This window comes from Mus caroli, unplaced genomic scaffold (genome assembly GCF_978045245.1).
Source record: "Mus caroli unplaced genomic scaffold, Mus_caroli_1 scaffold_9, whole genome shotgun sequence".
Classification (NCBI taxonomy): domain Eukaryota; kingdom Metazoa; phylum Chordata; class Mammalia; order Rodentia; family Muridae; genus Mus; species Mus caroli.
In genome coordinates this window covers 129,489,695-129,508,397 of record NW_028227264.1, presented here as the reverse complement: position 1 = coordinate 129,508,397, position 18,703 = coordinate 129,489,695, and the positions used below count along the sequence as shown (strand labels likewise).

Genomic DNA, 18,703 nt, shown 5'->3' with positions numbered 1-18,703 from the left:
CACATCTGTATGTTTAAGATCACCCTGGACTATGTCAGGTATCTCTAACTCGCTCCTGAACTAAAATGTGAGATAATGAACATCAAATACATGCCAAATTTATCTAAGATCGCATCCATGTGGACTTCAGAAGTCCTGAATGATACTGATCTTCAATTACAAAAAGAAACACGTTTCTCCTACTTTCTGTTTCTTAAATACTTTTATAATTAGACCTTTAACTTTTTATGATAATTGTATTTTATTTGGTCTATTTCTAAGGGATAAAATAATATTAATCTTATATTTATTAACCTAATTAGCTAGAATTAAAGATATTATGTCATTTTAAAAAAGACAACCTTGGATCACATAGTGAGTTCCTAACTAGCCTGGGATATATAGTGAAACCCTATTTCCCTCAAGGCCCAAAGAGCTATGCAGAAGAGGATGTGGAAAGATTGTAAGAGCCAAAGGAGATGGATTTTCCAAGGAAACAGTGTCTTCTAGACACAGAAGGACAGAAGCACACACTCAAAGAGACTGTGGCAGCAAGAACAATACTTGCTTTGGTTCAGGTGAGGTGAAGAGAGGAAGTGAACATGGGGTTCGATTCCTAACCAAGAAGCTATTTGCAATTGATATCCACCAGTGAAGGTAAAAATCAGTTTTCTACAATTGAGTCTTACTTGACATATCAACCACACTACAGGGTGGTCCCTATGACCAAGGGTAGTGCCAAAATACAACAAACCTTGTGACTTTTCTGAAATTTTTTCTGCAATTTTGTTTTGTTTTGTTTTGATATTTTTTGTTTTTATTTTTTTGCCTTGTTGGTTTTGTGTTTTATTTCTGTGTTTTAGCCTAAAATATTTCTTGGGAATCTGTAGTAATGGGAGTTTTATTTTTAAAAATGTGGGTAGAAAATGAGAAACATGCAAATATTCATCACAGAAAATAATAAATTATATTCCAAGTATAATAAAATCTGAAAATAATTGGAAATGAGTATCTGAGACATGGGTTTATATAAGTGCTATTAAACTTGTAGTTCTGACCAATGAGTAAATATGGAAACTTAGAAAGAAACAGAACCTCCTGCATTTCATTGCATTGGAGAATTCTTCACACCACTTTCAAGTCGTTACAAAAAGAACCCACCAATTATACTTTTTTGCCAGGATGGAAAGGTCTAGAAGACATTTAAAAATGAGAAACCACACATTGGTGACAACCTTTATTCTTCTGGGATTGACAGAAAACCCAAAGTGGCAAATTGTAATCTTCCTTTTCCTATTTATAACATATGTGCTGAGCATCACTGGAAATCTTACCATCATCCTTCTCACCCTATTGGATTCCAACCTCAAAACGCCCATGTATTACTTCCTTCAGAAGTTTTCCTTCTTAGAAGTCTCTCTGACATCTACTTGTATCCCTAGGTTCCTGGTCAGCATAGTGACCATGGATAAAACTATTTCAGTGGAGGCTTGCTTCACACAGTTATTTGCTACCCTTATCTTCGGAATAGCACAGTTTTTCTTGCTGGCTGTCATGTCCTATGATCGCTATGTGGCCATTTGTAGACCCCTTCATTATACAACCATCATGAACAACAGAGTGTGTACATTGCTGTTTGTCAGCTGCTGTTTAATTGCTGTGTTTGCGATCTGCCCTGGAGTCACTGTGAGTCTGAGTTTGGAATTCTGTGATACTATTATTGAACATTTTTTCTGTGACTACTCCCCCATCTTGAAGCTTTCCTGCAATGATACTAGGTTCTTTCAACTGCTCAGCTTCATTTTTGCCATCTTTATTCTACTGATGACCTTGGCAGTAGTAATGTTCTCTTATGGAAAAATCATAAGTACAATTCTGAGGTTCCCCTCTGCTCAGCAGAAGAAGAAGGCCTTCTCCACCTGTTCCTCACACATGATCGTTGTCTCCATCTCTTATGGCAGCTGCATTTTTATGTACATCAAACCTTCTGCTGAGGAGAGGATATCTTTAAACAAGGGGATTGCCATTCTCACTCTTGCACTTGCACCTGTACTAAACCCTTTTATATATACCCTAAGAAATAAGCAAGTCAAAGAATCCCTAAAGGACATCATTAAAAAGTGTACTTCAACTACTTCAAAGTAGTAAGTTAGACTTGATTAGTGTACTAGTAAGACTATTCAAATTATAGACCATAACAGCTACTGTTTTAACATATGTATACTTCATTTTTATATTATGGCAATTGCAGGACTAGTGTAAGTCTTCAAAATTTTCATATTTTTAGTGATGGCATCTGTATTCATGATTTCTCCTATGTGTTGCTGGAATCACTTCTTTTTTTAATTTAATGCTATGAAATTTATAGAAATCAAAATATTCCACTATGAAATCCCTATGGAAAAATCATATATCTATGACTTTCTAGCAAATGTATGGTAAAATATTATTTGTGAGGTTTTTTCTAATAATTAATTTTAGTCTATAAACTTCTAGAAACAATTTCTTCTGCTATATTTTACTCAAATATATTAAATTTCTGGAAACAAACTTTTCTTCTGGCCTTATTTTTATTCTTTTTTATTCTTTATCTCTTTTTTTTAAGTATTAACTGATAGTACTTTTCTATGTATATTCGTTCTTTCACCTTTATAGGTCATCTACATTTTCAAATTTTCTTTTTATTATATTTGTCCCAAGAAAATATTTAAAATTTTATATTTGCAAAACAGAATATTATATATAGTCACTGTTAGCACATATTCTTGTAACCTATTTTACACTTCTAATTTTGAAAACTTTGACTTTCTGAAAGAAACCAATAAAACATGAAAGCATCAACATGTCCCATGTTCAATATTGGTTCTTGTGGGGAATTGCAGGCTGGTCTCCAGTGGAGCTGAGGTCTGAACCCCGATGGTCATAATTCACCCTCATGACATGGTAGGCATTCCCTTATGCTCCTGGAACTCTGGCCCCTGCCTAAGTTACTGCCCCCAAAGCCCAAAAAAGAGAAGCATGGCCGGGAGTAGACAATGGCCCAGGCTTCTGACCTTCAGGCTAAACTCCTCCCCAGTTACCTAGCAACAGTAAAGACCATAAAAGGGACTGTTAGGCCCCCACCTCAATCTCTTACTTTTCACTCTCTTACTGTTTACTCTCTCACTCCTTCTCTCCTCTCCCTTTGCCTTCTCTCCTCTCTTCTCTCTTTGTCTTCTCCTCTTCCCTCTCCTCACCTCTCCTCTCCCCTCCCCTCCCCTCCCCTCCCCTCCCCTCCCCTCCCTTTCCCTCCTCCTCTCCTCTCCCTCTCTCTCTCTCTCTCTCTCTCTCTCTCTCTCTCTCTCTCTCTCTCTCTCTCTCTCTCTCCCTTCTCTCTTTTTCCCTGTATTTCTATAATAAAGCTCTTAAACCATAGAGAGTCTCTGCTCCATCAAGATCTGTTGCACGTTCTGGTTAGTGTTGGGAACCTCTTCCCTTATTCCTCTCTCCTATAATCCCGGAGCTACAGGTGGTGGCCCTGGGGCCCACAGGTCGGGGGTTGTCCCTTCTCCACCCCCTGCCCAGTGGGTCAGAGGCTTGAATACCTACCCAAGGCTGAGTGGAAATTAGAAGACATGAACCAATGGACTGCCATTACGTGACTGGGGTGATTGGGAGGAGTCAGTAGGGTATTTAAGGCGTGCCCTGGGGTTGTTTGGTGGATTCCTGTTCCTGCATTGCAATGTGAAGTGTTCCTGAATAAACCTGCTTGAAGAAGGACAACGTGGTGTTGCGTCTTTCCTGCTAATTGGGGTGGATTCGACAACTTCAAGAGGTAAGGTTAGCTGATTGGAAAGCTCTCAGATAAGTGGGACGATTCAAGTTCTCGGTTAGAGACAATAAATTTCCTGGTTAGGGACAATTAAGATAAAACTGTTATGGGTAACACAATGTCAGGGCAGTCTCTTCATCAGGAATTAAAGGATTTCTTGAAAGTAAAAGGAATCAGGCTGAAAAGGGTGACATTAGATAACTTTCTAAAGGCCATTGATCAGGTGGCTCCCTGGTTCCCTGTGTCAGGGCATCTTACAGGGCCTAGTTGGAAGAAACTAGGGAAGGATCTGAAGTTTGCCGAGAAGCAAAAGGTCCTCGTCAATGGGGTGCTTCCGGTATGGAAGTTAGTATGTAACTGTATTAAGGACAGGGAGAAGTGCAGGGCTGAATTGCAGAGAGGGAATAGAGGATTTGGTTCTATGGGAGCCACTTCAATTTACTACTCCATGGACCTTGATAAGAGACCTCTACTTGTATTGTAGGTAGAGGGAAATGCTATTTCAGGATTGCTTGATACTGGAACTGACCAAAGCATAATTAGCATAAAGGACTGGCCGTCAGCTTGGCCATGTCAGCAGTCAGAACAAACCCTGAGAGGCCTGGGCTATGCCCAAATACCCGATGTGAGCTTACGCCAACTCACTTGGAAGAACCAGGAGGGCCATTCTGGTTGTTTTCAGTACTCCCTGTTCCGATCTCCCTCTGGAGATGGGACTTGATGCAAGAAATGGGATATAAATTGACAAATGAGTTGCCTTATAGCCAACAAGCTCAACAAATTATGCAGACTTATGGATATCAACCTGGAAAAGGATTAAGGCCTGGATTGCAGGGCAGGAAATCCCCTATTCCTGTGAGTTCAAAGAAAGGTCATGCTGAACTGGGTTTTTCCTAGGGGCCACTGAGGAGGCCATCCCCATTACTTGGAAGACTGAGGATCCAGTATGGGTCCCTCAGTGGCCTTTGCCCTCAGAGAAATTACAGGCTGCTAAAGAATTAGTTCAAGAACAGTTACAGATGGGCCATATTCGCCCCTCTACTTCTCTTTGGAATACCCCCATATTTGTCATTAAGAAAAAATCAGGGAAATGGAGGTTGTTACATGATCTTAGAGAGATTAATAAACAAATGGTCACTATGGGACCTATTAAAAAAGATTTGCCCTTACCATCGGTGCTTCCAAAAGCATGGCCAGTGATAGTTTTAGATATTAAAGATTGGTTCTTTTCCATCCCCTTGCATGAACAAGATGCAGTAAGATTTGCATTTACTTTGCCTTCTATAAATCATGAAGAACCAGATAAGAGGTTTGAGTGGGTTGTTTTGCCCCAGGGCATGGCCAATAGTCCCACTATGTGTTAGCTATATGTAGATGCAGCCTTACATGAGGTTAGACAGGAATTCCCCAGAATAAAATGTTATCATTATATGGATGATGTCCTTCTGGCAGCACCTACGGAGGAAATGCTGGATTTGGCATATAGTAAGACCATACAGCAGCTACAAAAGAGAAGGCTTACAGTAGCCCCCAAAAAGGTGCAGAAGGACAAGGTCATCCATTATTTAGGAAGCAAAATAACAGAAAGATATATAACCCTACAGAAGATTCAAATCAGAACTGATCATCTAAGGACTTTAAATGATTTTCAAAAGTTGCTAGGAGATATTCAATGGGTTAGGCCTTATCTGGGTCTAACAAATAAGCAATTGCAACCTCTTTATGACATCTTGCCAGGAGTGACAGCCCTGGATTCAGAGAGAGTTCTTACTAACTTTAAGGCAAGCCTTAAAGTTAGTAGAGAAGGCTATTCAAATTGATGCTTTAAAGAGGAGAGAGGTTGATCTTCCTATATCATCATGTATTTTGCCATCAGAAAATCAACCTACTGGAGCCCTTTGGCAAGGGGCTCCTTTATTATGGATCCATCCTAAAGATTCCCCTGCCAAAGTGTTATCCTATTATCCTGCCTCGGTTGCCCAATTGGCATTGCTGGGTTTACAGCAATGCGTGCAGCATTTTGGCACCCCTCCTGATAAAATTATTGTACCATATGATAGTAGGCAAGTTGAAGTGTTTTCTGCCACTGTAGATGACTGGGCAGTTTTAAGATGCAGCTTTTTAGGCAAGATAGATAATCATTTCACCAAAGATCCTATTTTACAGTTGTGTAGCGCTCACCCCATAATTTTTCCTGTGATTACCTCTCGAGTACCATTGAAAGGGACTCCTCTAATTTTTACAGATGGATCAAAGTCAGGATGTGGAGCCTATTTAGTTCAAGGATCTGCGCCTATAGTTTTACAATCCCCCCCCCTGCCTCACAGCAAGTTATAGAATTACAGATTGTGATTAAGGTTTTGAATAACATTCAGGGGCCTTTAATTTAATATCAGATAGTCAATATGTGGTTAATGCTCTTGCTATCTTGGAGGTGGTTGGTAGGTTGAATCTTAGGTCCAACATTGGGGATTTATTAAGTAAATTACAAAATTTGCTATTGCATAGATCCTCCCCCTTCTTTGTTCAGCATATCCGAGCTCATACTGTGTTACCAGGTCCATTGGCTGAGGGTAATGACATAGTGGATAAGTCAGCGCAAGCTGCTGTATTTCTGGCATGTCCTGCCCTCGACCTTGCTCATGATTTTCATTCTAAATTTCATGTAAATTCTAAAACATTAGCCTCTCGCTTTGGGATCACCCGAGCAGAGGCCAGGGAGATTGTCAAGGCCTGTGAGGCCTGTGCTTCTTTATTACCTCAACCCTCCTTTGGAGTTAACTCACGAGGGTTACTACCCCTACACGTTTGGCAGATGGATGTTACTCATTTTGCCGAATTTGGAAAATTACAGTTTCTTCATGTTTCAATTGATACTGCCTCTGGAGTCATTTTTGCTTCTTTGCATACTGGAGAAAAGGCCCGTCTTGTCATAGCTCACTGCTTTGAAGCATGGGGCACTTGGGGTCAACCCAAAGAATTAAAAACTGATAATGGCCCTGCTTATACTTCCAATACTTTTGTTAGCTTTTGTAAGATTGATGGGTGATCATCTTATACATGGTATTCCCTATAACCCTCAGGGGCAGGGAATAATTGAACGTGCTCATCGTACTTTAAAAAAATACTTAATAAAACAAAAAGGCAACTCCCAGGGAATACCTTTCTATAGCCTTATTTACTCTTAATTTTTTAAATAAAGATAAATTTGATTGTACTGCTGCAGAGAGATTCAGTAATCCTGATGCATCTCAGAAGGGAACTGTTATGTGGAAGGACGTGTTGGATGGCCAATGGCATGGGCCAGATCCAGTGTTGGTATGGGTGAGAGGGTCTCTTTGTGTGTTTCCCCAGGACCACCGCCAGCCATTGTGGGTACCTGAACAACTGACTCGAGTGCTGAAGGATGACCAGAGGTGTGATGCTAATTCTCCTGGGAATACTGATGATGGTGACAGGGTGCAGGAGTGAGGAGCTACGATGGGGCATCATGTCATTGTTTCCGAAGCCGCTACCCTTGATCCATTCTGCTCAAGTGTTTCCTCATTTATTTACCTCCAATATATCTTTACAGCTACCCTTTTTACCTGATGATGAAGGAGTGGCATCAGTGACTGAATCTCTCCAGCTTGCCCTGCGAGGGGTATTATGCTTTCAGCTTATTGTAAATATTTCTCAAGATAGTGCGTGTATGCAATTGTATAATCAGACTGCTGCGTTGTTGGATAGACCTTTTAGTAGTTCAACCTGAGCTAATGCTACTTGGATTAGAGGAACTTGGCCTGCGAGCATACCCAAGGGCAATGCTAGCATTCTACCCCAACCACACTGGGCCCCATTTTGTAAAGGCTTAGGAGACTCTTTGCCTCTGTGGACTGGATGTCAATCCTGGAAGGCCGCTTGGGTGGTGAAAAAGTATTTTACCTTTTCTCCATATATCAGTACCACGCATAATCAAACATCTGTAGGTTATAATTGGACATATCAAAGCCCAGCACAGCGAGGGGCTGATAATCCTTTTAATGTATGATTGTTATGTGGGGTAAATGGAAGCTGTACTGATTTGTCACCTCTAAGTATACTGATGGGAGGGGCCTAGGGAAATGCTAGTTGTTTTTGGAACGGGTCTGATTTGTTTGAAAATTCTGTGAGTGTTTTGGCTTCGAGAATCGTAGTAGTGATAATTGCTTTTATAGTATGTATTGGAATGCATCTCTATTTTCCTTGGCTGTGGTAACCCGTATGCCTAGATTTGTACCCTGGCCAGTGCAAGCTCCATCTGTGATGACACTGTTTAGACCTAAAAGAGATTTTGAGATTACCGCTGCCATAGGCACAGCAATATCGCACCTCAAGGAATGGGCTGGCATAGGAGGGCTGGCAATCATCTGTGTTGCCACAGGAGTAATGGCCCTGTGGTGCATTTGCCATATGCAAAAAAAAAGCATACCCCTGTGCAGGCACTGTTGATTCAGGCTTTTGCAGCCCTAGAGCTGGGACAATCTTCTCAAGTGTCGCTTGGCATGCTAGAGAAGTAGTCAATGACGGGTAAGACTCCCTGGAGGTGTTACCCTAAGACAGGGACCAGACCACTGTTGTCTGTCCTCCTGATGACGGGTAAGGAGCATTATCGCAGGGAGCCACCTAAGACAGGCATTCTCTCTGCCAAAATCCCAGCCACCTGCACTGCGCAGACGCCATGCCTTGTCAGCTCGCCTGAGGTGTCCTCATTTGCTGTGAAGCAATGGACTGCTGTTACATGACTGGGGTGATTGGGAGGAGTTAGTAGGGTATTTAAAGCATACCCCAGGGTTTTTCGGTGGATTCCCATTCCTGCATTGCAATGTGAAGTGTTCCTGAATAAACCTGCTTGAAGGACAACATGGTTTTGTGTCTTTTCTGCTGGCTTTTTACATGAAATTCTTAAAAGATGAGTCCAACATGATGATCCCTATTGTAAAGTGATATATTCTAGATTAATTATATACTATATTTTGAATTTATCAAATCATCAACATACATAGAAATTATTTAGCTGTTTCTTTTTGCAGATAAAAAATAAGAAAGAAAGAAAAAGTTAAGTAATATGCATTAGGTCCTACAGATTACTGAGTGGAAAAAAATCAAAGCTTAAATCAAGGAATAATGCAAAACATAGAATCTTTATTATTACATTTCTTTAAATGTGATCATTAATGAATCATAGATACATGCTTCCATATAGAAAAGTTTATTTTGTATACTTATGTGACAGTTAACTAAAGAACACAAGAGAGTTAAACATAAAAATGATATTCCTGAATAGGACTGTGAAACTAATTTTCCACTTATATGTATGGATAGCTTACAACTATAACAGCCTTCTCTTATATGTATAATAAATCAAAGGTGCTATTTTATGATTCAAAATATTTAGAGTTAAGATTTACTATTTACTAACAAAATAAAAAAGGATGCAGAAGCATACATGAATGATAAATACATGTTATTCAATTAAAATAGTAAGGGTTAAAATAAGATATGCCTTATGGTTCCATCCCTATGAAGTTTCAGAATAGAGAATTATTACACACACAAAAAAGAGTTATGTCACTGTCAATGTTTCCTGAAGTATTTTATGTAATTGTGGAACTGGAAAATAATGTGAATGATGTGTTCAGCTCTTCATAATATCAGCAGGTTGACAATTCTTTCCAGATACATGAATCACAAGTAAGAGAAGCCAGTGAATGTAGTTGTAAGGTGTTCCTCACCTCATCTTCCTGGTTAGTAGTCAAGAGAAAACTATGTGGGAAATCAACAAAAATATACTGAAAATGTAAGATTCTATTGCAGAAGAAGAGACATGCATTGTTTGATCTAAGTGAAAACTGAAATCAGTCTTGTCTACCATTTGGTGGAAAGTTGGACACAATCTTTTACTACTTGAGTTTGTCCTCTGATTCTCTTATGTCAGAAACTTAGTTTCCTCAGTGCATAGGTATTTGGAGGTGAGACAGAGAAATAGGCTTGAATCATTGAAGTAAATTAATTCAATTTTCACAGGAGTAGGTAAATTAGCACAACTCTTTCCCTTTCCCAGAGCTCCTTTACTTCTGCTCTCTGTCACCAGTTAAAGAACAATGAGTCTCTTGTTATGGGATCACTAGATTTGGAATGGGGCTACCAGCATTCAGAAACATTAGCTAAAACAAAACCAGTTGCTTTATAAATTACTTGATCTTGAGTAAAGATACCTGAAGAATCTCAATTTTACTTAAGTTTCATAAAAATAATAGTTTTTGTTTGGTTTGGATCTTCAAATGTCTAAGCACTTATTAGGGTAATGTGCATTGGAGTTTTTGGAGAAATTGCATTTAGTAGTCTTTTAAGAAGCATCGTTTTAAACACATTTTTGTGTGTGAGGAAGATATTTGTATAACATAAAAACTCATATTTTCTTGGGATATGTTAATGTGAATCTCAGAATCTCATGGGAATTTATATTCCCTCTTGACTCTTTCATTTAGGCAACAGTATCAGAAAAATTCCCAAATATGTTGAGTAATTCATTTTGTGGTCATGTCAGTAATGAGTAGGAAATGATTTAAAATGCATTAGGCAGAGAAGAGTACTCTCTCACTGAGAAAAACAAGGCATAGACTCTGGTTTAGAGGCAGGTGAATTCAGAGAGGAGAAGAGGGCCAGAGCTCAAGTCAGCATTATGGTAGGACAGTTAAATGTGAAGAATTAGACCACCTTCTTCAAGTATGCCTGTGCATCTATTTCTTTAAGGTAGTCTTCTTATGCTTCAAGTAAATATCTGTATTTTTGAGATTTTTGATGAAATTATTTTGAATTTAAACATCAAATGTTGGCTAAATTAAAATATAATAATTCCTGCCATGTCTATTGTAAATTATATTTCTTTAAGCAACATGATATTTTTATTCAACATTTTGAATTTTACTCAAGAGGAAAAGAAGATGAAAGCAGATCATGGAATAATGATAATTTAAAAATGAAAGCTTTTTTATATTAATTTGATACTCATGATTGCTAATATAATTAGATGAAGTTTCATTCATAGATTCAATTTCTAGCCTAACCTTTATTTTGACATAGTAGGTCCAGGAATAGTTTTTGAATGCAACTGTTGAAGTTCAACTAAAGTATCCTCTTAAGTGTTTAATTTCTAATTTTTGTGTTTTAGCTGCCCTTGTTGTCATGAGGCTATTTGTGTAAATCTGGGAACTTTGTAAGGAATATCTTCACAATCATCTGAATGTAAAAGGAATGTCCCACAGAAATAACATTTCCTTGCCTTTGTTATTGTGGATGCATCAACTCTGCTCCTTGTTCCAAAGGACATGATGTTCTCACATTCTTTCTGTTTGGACTTCTTCCTCTTCTTGGAATATCTTTTTTAAAATTTTACGTCTATGATAATGTCTTGATTACTTTTACTCTAAACATCTCTTGATATTATTAAAAAGTAGTTTAATTTGCCACTGAATACCTATTAGTATTAATATTAGTATTAGAGTTAATATTTATTTAATAGTATTAATGCATATTTTAGAGATAGTAAGTGATCATCTTGAGTCTTTTTAAATTTTTTCTTTCTTTATTATTAGTCATTCCATTTGTTTACATCTCAGATGATATCACACGTCTCAGTTACCCCCTCTTCAAACTGCCCCATCCCATGATATCCCACATCCCAGTTATACCTTTGGCATCCCCCCTACATCTCAATAGTCTTAAGAAAGAGTGTATTATCAATATTGTCATGACAATCATAAAAATTAACTTATTTATGTGTTTGATAATGAAGATTCCTCAGGAGAGAATTTTCTATAGAACTATCATAACTTTTAATTCTTAACTTCAGTATGCTTCCTGTGAATAAACCAAGCAATTATATTTCTTTCAGGCAAGGGGTAACTTTGACGTTTAATGACAAAAAATACATAAAAATATAAAACAAACAGTAACATATTGGGATTGAAGAAAACAAAGAGAAGGAAAGAAGACTAAGAGAAGGTAAAAGAAACAGACCCTATTGTACCTACACTCAGGAACTCTATAAAAACAACAGGACCTGAGATTGCTTGCTACTTGAGTTTCTCTGAGTAAATGTACTCATTTATTTAATGAACCTTGTTCTCCTGTTTTTCTCCATTTCCTCCGGCTCTTACCCTCTTTCTGTTGCCACTTTCTTGAGATTTTCTGAGCTCTGCCAGGAACAATTTGATGGAGACCTCTCATTTAGGGCTGGGTGTTCCAAGGTCTGTCCATAATGTCTGGCTCTGAGTCACTGAGTTTGCTCCCATCTGTTACAGGGGGAAGCTTTTCTAATGACGGCTGAGGAAGGCACTGATCTTTTTCCCTGGCCCAAGTCACAATTTTATTCCTTAATACCACTGTCAAGATATACTACATAGTTATCTACTTATTAATAAGCCTTCTGGAGGTATGTGTACACTCTATCCATGAGAAGCATCAAACTTGGGACCTTATACAGGCTACAGGAGGACTGCAATACTGATCTATGTTCTTGATTCTCTAACATCTTTTTACCTGAAGAGATTTTACATGTTTCCTAAAACTTATGTTATGCTACACAATGATACATTGTGCTTTTAAAACTCAGCTCCTGCTCTTCAGACCATACAGATATCAAAGTCATTGGTGTTTTAAACATTTAGTCAAAGAAGGAAAATGTATAAGAACTAGTAAATGGTAGAGAAAATTTCTATACTTGTTTCTCTTACTTAATAATTCAGATTCACAAACATTAACATTTTACACCAAGCTCATGATTCATCTCTAAAAATCTTTAATTCAACACATCATTTCCATATGTCTTTGTCTTGATATCCCCTGTCTCTAAAATCCACAAACCCCCCATATTTCTATGTTTGCATTTTGGTGTTTTTTATACCCCAATATTAGTTTATAACATTTCTTGCATTCTCAATACTGCCACCCCAGAAGACAGACACAACAGTTTATTATTAACTGTGGCTTTACCAGACTATTTCCACTGACTTACTATTGGAATAGAGGGTACCTATAGTATAGGGTAACAATCGAATTTAAAGCAGTTGAAATATATTAAAAGTGCAAAGAAAACCCTTTTTATGCTTCATTTAGACTTCTGATTTAAGACCATAGTCATTAAAGTATGATATATTGATATCCTTCAACAGAATTGATTATAGTAACTGATTATAGTATTTTATATTAAGATCTGGAGATGGCAGTGTGTGTGTGTGTATGAGTTTATATGTTGGGGATCAGGAAAGAAGAGAGATGGAAAGCTGAAAACACATACTAACATGTTTCAAGTGACTTTGGATTAGAATGCAAACTTTTACTATTTAATTCAATCAAAATTAAGGACAGAAACAAAATAACATCAGAATTTCAATGTTTAAGCCAGGAAGAAAAAAGTATTTCTCTGTTTCTTTAATATCCCAATGTGAATAAGAGAAAAATAAATAATATGATTATATAAATTATTCATAATTAGGATTGTAAACTAATATCTTTTCTTTTTGCCCAGATACCACAAAGGTATAAACAACTATTTTCCCAGTATATCCCACTGTAGAGATGTTGCTCTGTTTGAAAACTGGCTTTTTAAATATTAATGGTACTTCAGCATTACATATCATTATATATGTAGTCATATATATGTATGTATATGTGTATATATATATATGTGTGTGTATGTATACATATATATATATATATATATATATATATATATATATATATATTCTGTAGTCATAACATCCTTCCTCACATTTTATTTAGGCCTGCGAACAGTCAGAGGTTCACAATGAAGAACCATACAAGAGTGACAGTTTTCATCATAGCAGGTTTGACTGATGACCCACAGTGGAAAGTTGTGTTATTCATCTTCCTGCTTCTTACTTATCTGCTCAGCGTCACTGCCAATCTGAACATCATCACACTCACACTGGTGGATACTCACCTGAAGACACCCATGTATTTTTTCCTTCGGAATTTTTCTTTCTTAGAGTTTTCCTACACTACTACATGCATCCCCAAATTGCTTGTTACTATGGCAACAGGGGACAAAACCATTTCCTATGGTAATTGTTTTACTCAAGTGTTTTTTGCTTTCTTATTTGGAGCATCAGAATTTTATTTGCTGGCAGCCATGTCCTATGACAGATATGTAGCCATCTGCAAGCCCCTGCACTATATGACAATCATGAACAATAAAGTCTGTGCGCAACTGGTTCTCAGTTGTTGGCTTGCTGGCTTTTTTGTCATCTTTCCACCACTCCTGTTAGGCTTGAATCTTGACTTCTGTGCTTCCAACATCATTGATCATTTCTACTGTGATACTACTCCACTCCTGCAGCTTTCCTGCACAGACACACAGCTCCTGGAGACGATGGGATTTGTCTCAGCTCTAGTAACACTCTTACTCACATTGGTAATGGTGATTATATCCTACATTTACATTGCTATAACAATTCTAAAAATCCCTTCAGCCAGCCAGAGGAAGAAGGCTTTCTCTACATGCTCTTCTCACATGATTGTAATATCCATTTCATATGGCAGCTGCATCTTCATGTATGTTAAACCATCAGTTAAGCAGAGAGTATCTATTTCCAAAGGAATTTCTATGCTCAACACCTCAGTGGCACCACTTCTGAATCCTTTTATCTACACCTTGAGGAACCAGCAAGTGAAAAAGGCATTCATTAATACAGTACACAGGATTTCATCTTTCTCAAAGAAATGACTATATTATTTTATTATATGAAGGAAATGAAGAAAAGGGATTCATATATTAACAGAATTTTTAAGAGGATTCTCTTATTTTGACGTTTTTTCTTTCTTTTTTTTTCACCATACAGCATGTCAAGCTACATTTTCAATGAAAATCTTTGATGTGAGCAAGAAAATTTCTTTTCTATTTTCCAGGAGATAAACTACCTATGCTCTTAATTATACAGAAGAAATTAAATATATATTTTCAATGTCTCTTTAGTCTTTCAAAATTCAGGTTATAACCTGCAACATGACAAAATACTAGAATGCCTTCACAGCATGCAGAAAGCCTGAGTTTGATTCCTTAACACCACCCAAAAAAAATTCAATTTTCAGTTCCAGTTAAAATAAAAATGATGGTTTCATCTCAATGCTATATCATGCAAAACATAATGTAAAAATTATTATATTATATACTTATGACCAAGAACAAACAAGGTAAAATAATATTAACTTGAATTTTACCAGTTTTCATGTATATTTTACTTAAATTAAGAGAATGTTATACCAGGATTTGTCCATTACTTTTGGTGCTCATGTATAACCAAAAGGTGTCAGAAGTTGTCAAATGTTCCATGGAAAATAATCACTCATTTTCTTGTTTTTAAGTTATTATTAATATCGTTATCATTATTTTACTCATTCACTTTACAATCTGTTTACTGACTCCTCCTGGTTGCCCCCTATGGCAATTCCTCCTACACCCCTCTTCTCCTTTTCTTCTGAGCAGGTCGGGAACCCCACAGTATTCCTTTACCCTGTTCTATCACTCATTTTCTTTATGGGTGAAGTTCCATTTATATTTTACAAGTAGATTTTATCTTTTTAAGAAGAAATATGGTAATCATATTTGTGTAACTTGAAACAGCAATGAAATAATTATAACTATGTAGATATATATATATATATATATATATATATATGTACATGGATGTTTATATTCTGAAACTTTCTAAATTCTCTTTGTTTCATGGAAGATACCCTTTAAGATAGTTGGAAAGTATTTTTGATTGTTCACTAAATACAAACCATGCTTACACAGCCTCGATGATGAGAATTCATGGTGCAGCTAATGATATTTCTGGTAGGCACAGTCTTACAGAAACTCTATTTTCTTCTGATTCTTACAAACATTCCTCTCTTCCTCAAGAAACCTTGAGCCCTAGGTACAATAGTTCTGCTATAGATATATCTACTGTGACTGGGCACCACGATTCTGGATTTTCATACAACATACATACAATTGTATATAACAAACCTATCTGTAATGTACATGAACAAAATGGCACATATATCAATATTCTTGTACGTTGATTTAAATCCCATCAGTGAAACCAAGGCATTTTAATAATTAACTCTTTTTACAAGACTTTTCTGTTATAGGTCAAAGTCTATTGGAGACTCAAAATTAAATTCTGTATCCTAATGAGAATTTTAAAAAAAGTATAATAAGCAGTATTTTCACAGATATTTTATTATCTCTTTAATAAATATATTTAACGTCTCAACATTGTATTTTTAACCAATTTTTTAAATCTGTAAAACTGTTTTGCTGTAAAACATTCTTAACTTCAGAAGATGTGAAAATGATTTCTCATTTGAAAGCTGGGATTTTTAATGCAATCCTAACTCTATAGAAAAAGCAGTGATCCATGATTAGTATTTAGAGGGTATTTAGATAAACAGCTTGAAAATCCCACTTTCGGCTTATCTGAGATTCCACAGTATGTTTTATATCAAATTATTAACTGTCCTAATTTTAATCTTCAATAATCTACTGGTTATTTCTCCTTAGCAGCTTTGCTTCTCCATATTATGTATATATATATATATCACATGATCATGATAGATAAGATTGTGGATAACAGCAAACTAATGATAAAATAGGCTATGACTTTTAAAAACGCAAGGATGGGTATATATAAGAATTTGGATGGAGAAATGGGAAGGAAAGATGTTTTAATTATAATATTTAAACAAAAAGAAATCATTCTTTTAAATATTTCAGAATCCAATCCAATTTTTTTTTGTTGATATCAATCGAGATAAATATGCAAGCAGTGGTGCTGCTCAGAGAGAGACAGCAAACACTAGATTCAGCTGTTCTGATGACAACTGAAAGAAAAGGAAAATATAGGTCTGTATTATTAGAAGAAACATAGATGTTAAGCTTCTACCAACTAAACACATGACTGGGTCCTTGTCAGATCAACATCTTATACCTCCTGGAACTGATTTCTATGGTCCAGAGTGTTTGGGACTTAATTCCTAGTTCTAGAGTCTTCTTTAGGGTGTTGATATGTTCATCCCATGCCATCAAAAGAGTCTGAATGAGCTCCCCAAGTCTGACTTACTTCTGAAGAATCCCTCCTGTGACAAAGGCTGGTGACTTGGGTGTCGAGAAATGTCCAGGCATTGATAGGAACTGCTCTCTGGCCTGATGCTGTTACCTGGTTCTTGGAATAAGATTCATGAACTTTAATATATGCTAATCAGAATTTTAAGGTGAAACTGGGCTACATAGGAAGATCCTCTCTGTAAATAAAATACGCATTTCATCTTTTGTAATTAAAAGGTAACATAAGATTCTTTTTTTTCCACTTTATCCTTTCTTTTTAAAAAAATTTTATTTAATCGTTTTTTTTACAGTCAAGATTTTATCTTCCGTCTGGTACACCCTCTAACTGTTCCACATCCCATATCTCTTCCCCCTGCACCCCAATCTCCACAAAGATGTCTCTACCTCTTCCATCCCCCACCTCACCAGACCTTACCATTCCATGGGGCCTCTAGTCTCTTGAGGGTTAGATGCATCTTTTCTGAGTGCAGATCTGGCAGTCTTCTGTTGCATATATGTCAAAGTCCTCATATCTTTTCAGCATAAATATTTTTCTAGAAGCTACCTAAAAGAGAACATGTGGTGTTTTGCTAGAGCAAATGCTTGAGAAGATATTTGATGTTTGGAAAGGGTATAAGTTAACCCAACAGACAATGGAAAATGCAATGGCATTGGTTCACCTTGCCACTCTTCACTGGTCTTTATTGAGCTTTGCTGATGCTAGTCTTTCCTGATGATATCATGGGATTGGTTCACCTTGCCTTCTTCACTGCTCATAGCTTATTGTAAAGTCTTTAAGAGAACAGTGCCAAGGAATTTTTTGTGATATTCTGGTGTTTTCTGCCCACTTCCAAGGACTCCTGAAGATTAGTAGAAACTTGCAGTTTCTTCTGGACAAACTGTCCCTAAACTATAGGAACTGAACTGAGAGAAACTGAACTGAACTGTCTTCTCTCCCTCTCTGTTCTTAAGTAGTCTTTCTTTCCTGTATGTTCTCATAGAGTTGGGCCTGTCTTATTTCTGATTCATTCTGTCAAATTTTTCACTGATCTGTCACTTTGTCTGCCCCTCAATTAGACTTGTTTGATATAAAATGTATACTAAAGACAAATCTGTATTCCCACCAGAAGGATTAAAAATGTATGTTAAGGGCATGTCTGTGTACACCAGCAAGGTCACACAGGCCTAGGTCTTTGGATATGACCCTTGTCAGGGTAGCCATGTGGTTGGATTAAAAATCCCCTACATCTTCATTCACAGTTATGGACTGCCAAACAATCATTTTTTTTAATTCTTTTTTTTTTTTATTCGATATTTTCTTTATTTACATTTCAAATGCTATCCCGAAAGTTCTCTATACCCTCTTCCCACCCTGCTCCCCTACCCATCCACTCCCACTTCTTGGCCCTGGTGTTCCCCTGTACTGGGGCATATAAAGTTTGCAATACCAAGGGGCCTCTCTTCCCAATGAAGGCCAACTAGGCCATCTTCTGCTACATATGTAACTAGAGACACGAGCTCTGGGGGTCCTGGTTAGTTCAAACAATCATTTTAAAGTTCTCTCCTGCTAACATTAGCCCATTGTCTTAGTTAGGGTTTTACTGCTGTAAACAGACACCATGACCAAAGCAATTCTTAGACATTTAATTGGGGCTGGCTTACAGCTTCAGGGATTCAGTCCATTATATCAAGTTGGGGACATGTCAGTGTCCAGGGAGGCATAGTGCAGGCAGAGCAGAGAGTTCTACATCTTCATCTAAAGGCAGATAGGAGAAGAT

The 18,703-nt window shown here is 37.1% G+C and overlaps 2 protein-coding genes across 2 annotated transcripts; both read left to right on the top strand.

Annotated features, from left to right (window-relative positions):
* The first annotated feature begins 1,161 nt into the window (after window positions 1-1,161).
* LOC110304042 (olfactory receptor 6C74-like) lies at window positions 1,162-2,124 on the top strand. Its single transcript, XM_085843469.1, has one exon. It carries the CDS (start codon window positions 1,162-1,164, stop codon window positions 2,122-2,124), a length of 963 nt encoding a protein of 320 aa, XP_085699595.1.
* Window positions 2,125-13,619: 11,495 nt separating this feature from the next.
* Window positions 13,620-14,558, top strand: LOC147002805 (olfactory receptor 6C74-like). The gene has a single exon (XM_085843468.1). It carries the CDS (start codon window positions 13,620-13,622, stop codon window positions 14,556-14,558), a length of 939 nt encoding a protein of 312 aa, XP_085699594.1.
* Window positions 14,559-18,703: the final 4,145 nt, after the last annotated feature.

What these genes read in the sequence shown, in the direction of transcription:
- LOC147002805 (XM_085843468.1), top strand. Translation starts at nt 13,620, where the DNA reads ATGAAGAACCATACAAGAGTGACAGTTTTCATCATAGCAGGTTTGACT.
- LOC110304042 (XM_085843469.1), top strand. Translation starts at nt 1,162, where the DNA reads ATGGAAAGGTCTAGAAGACATTTAAAAATGAGAAACCACACATTGGTG.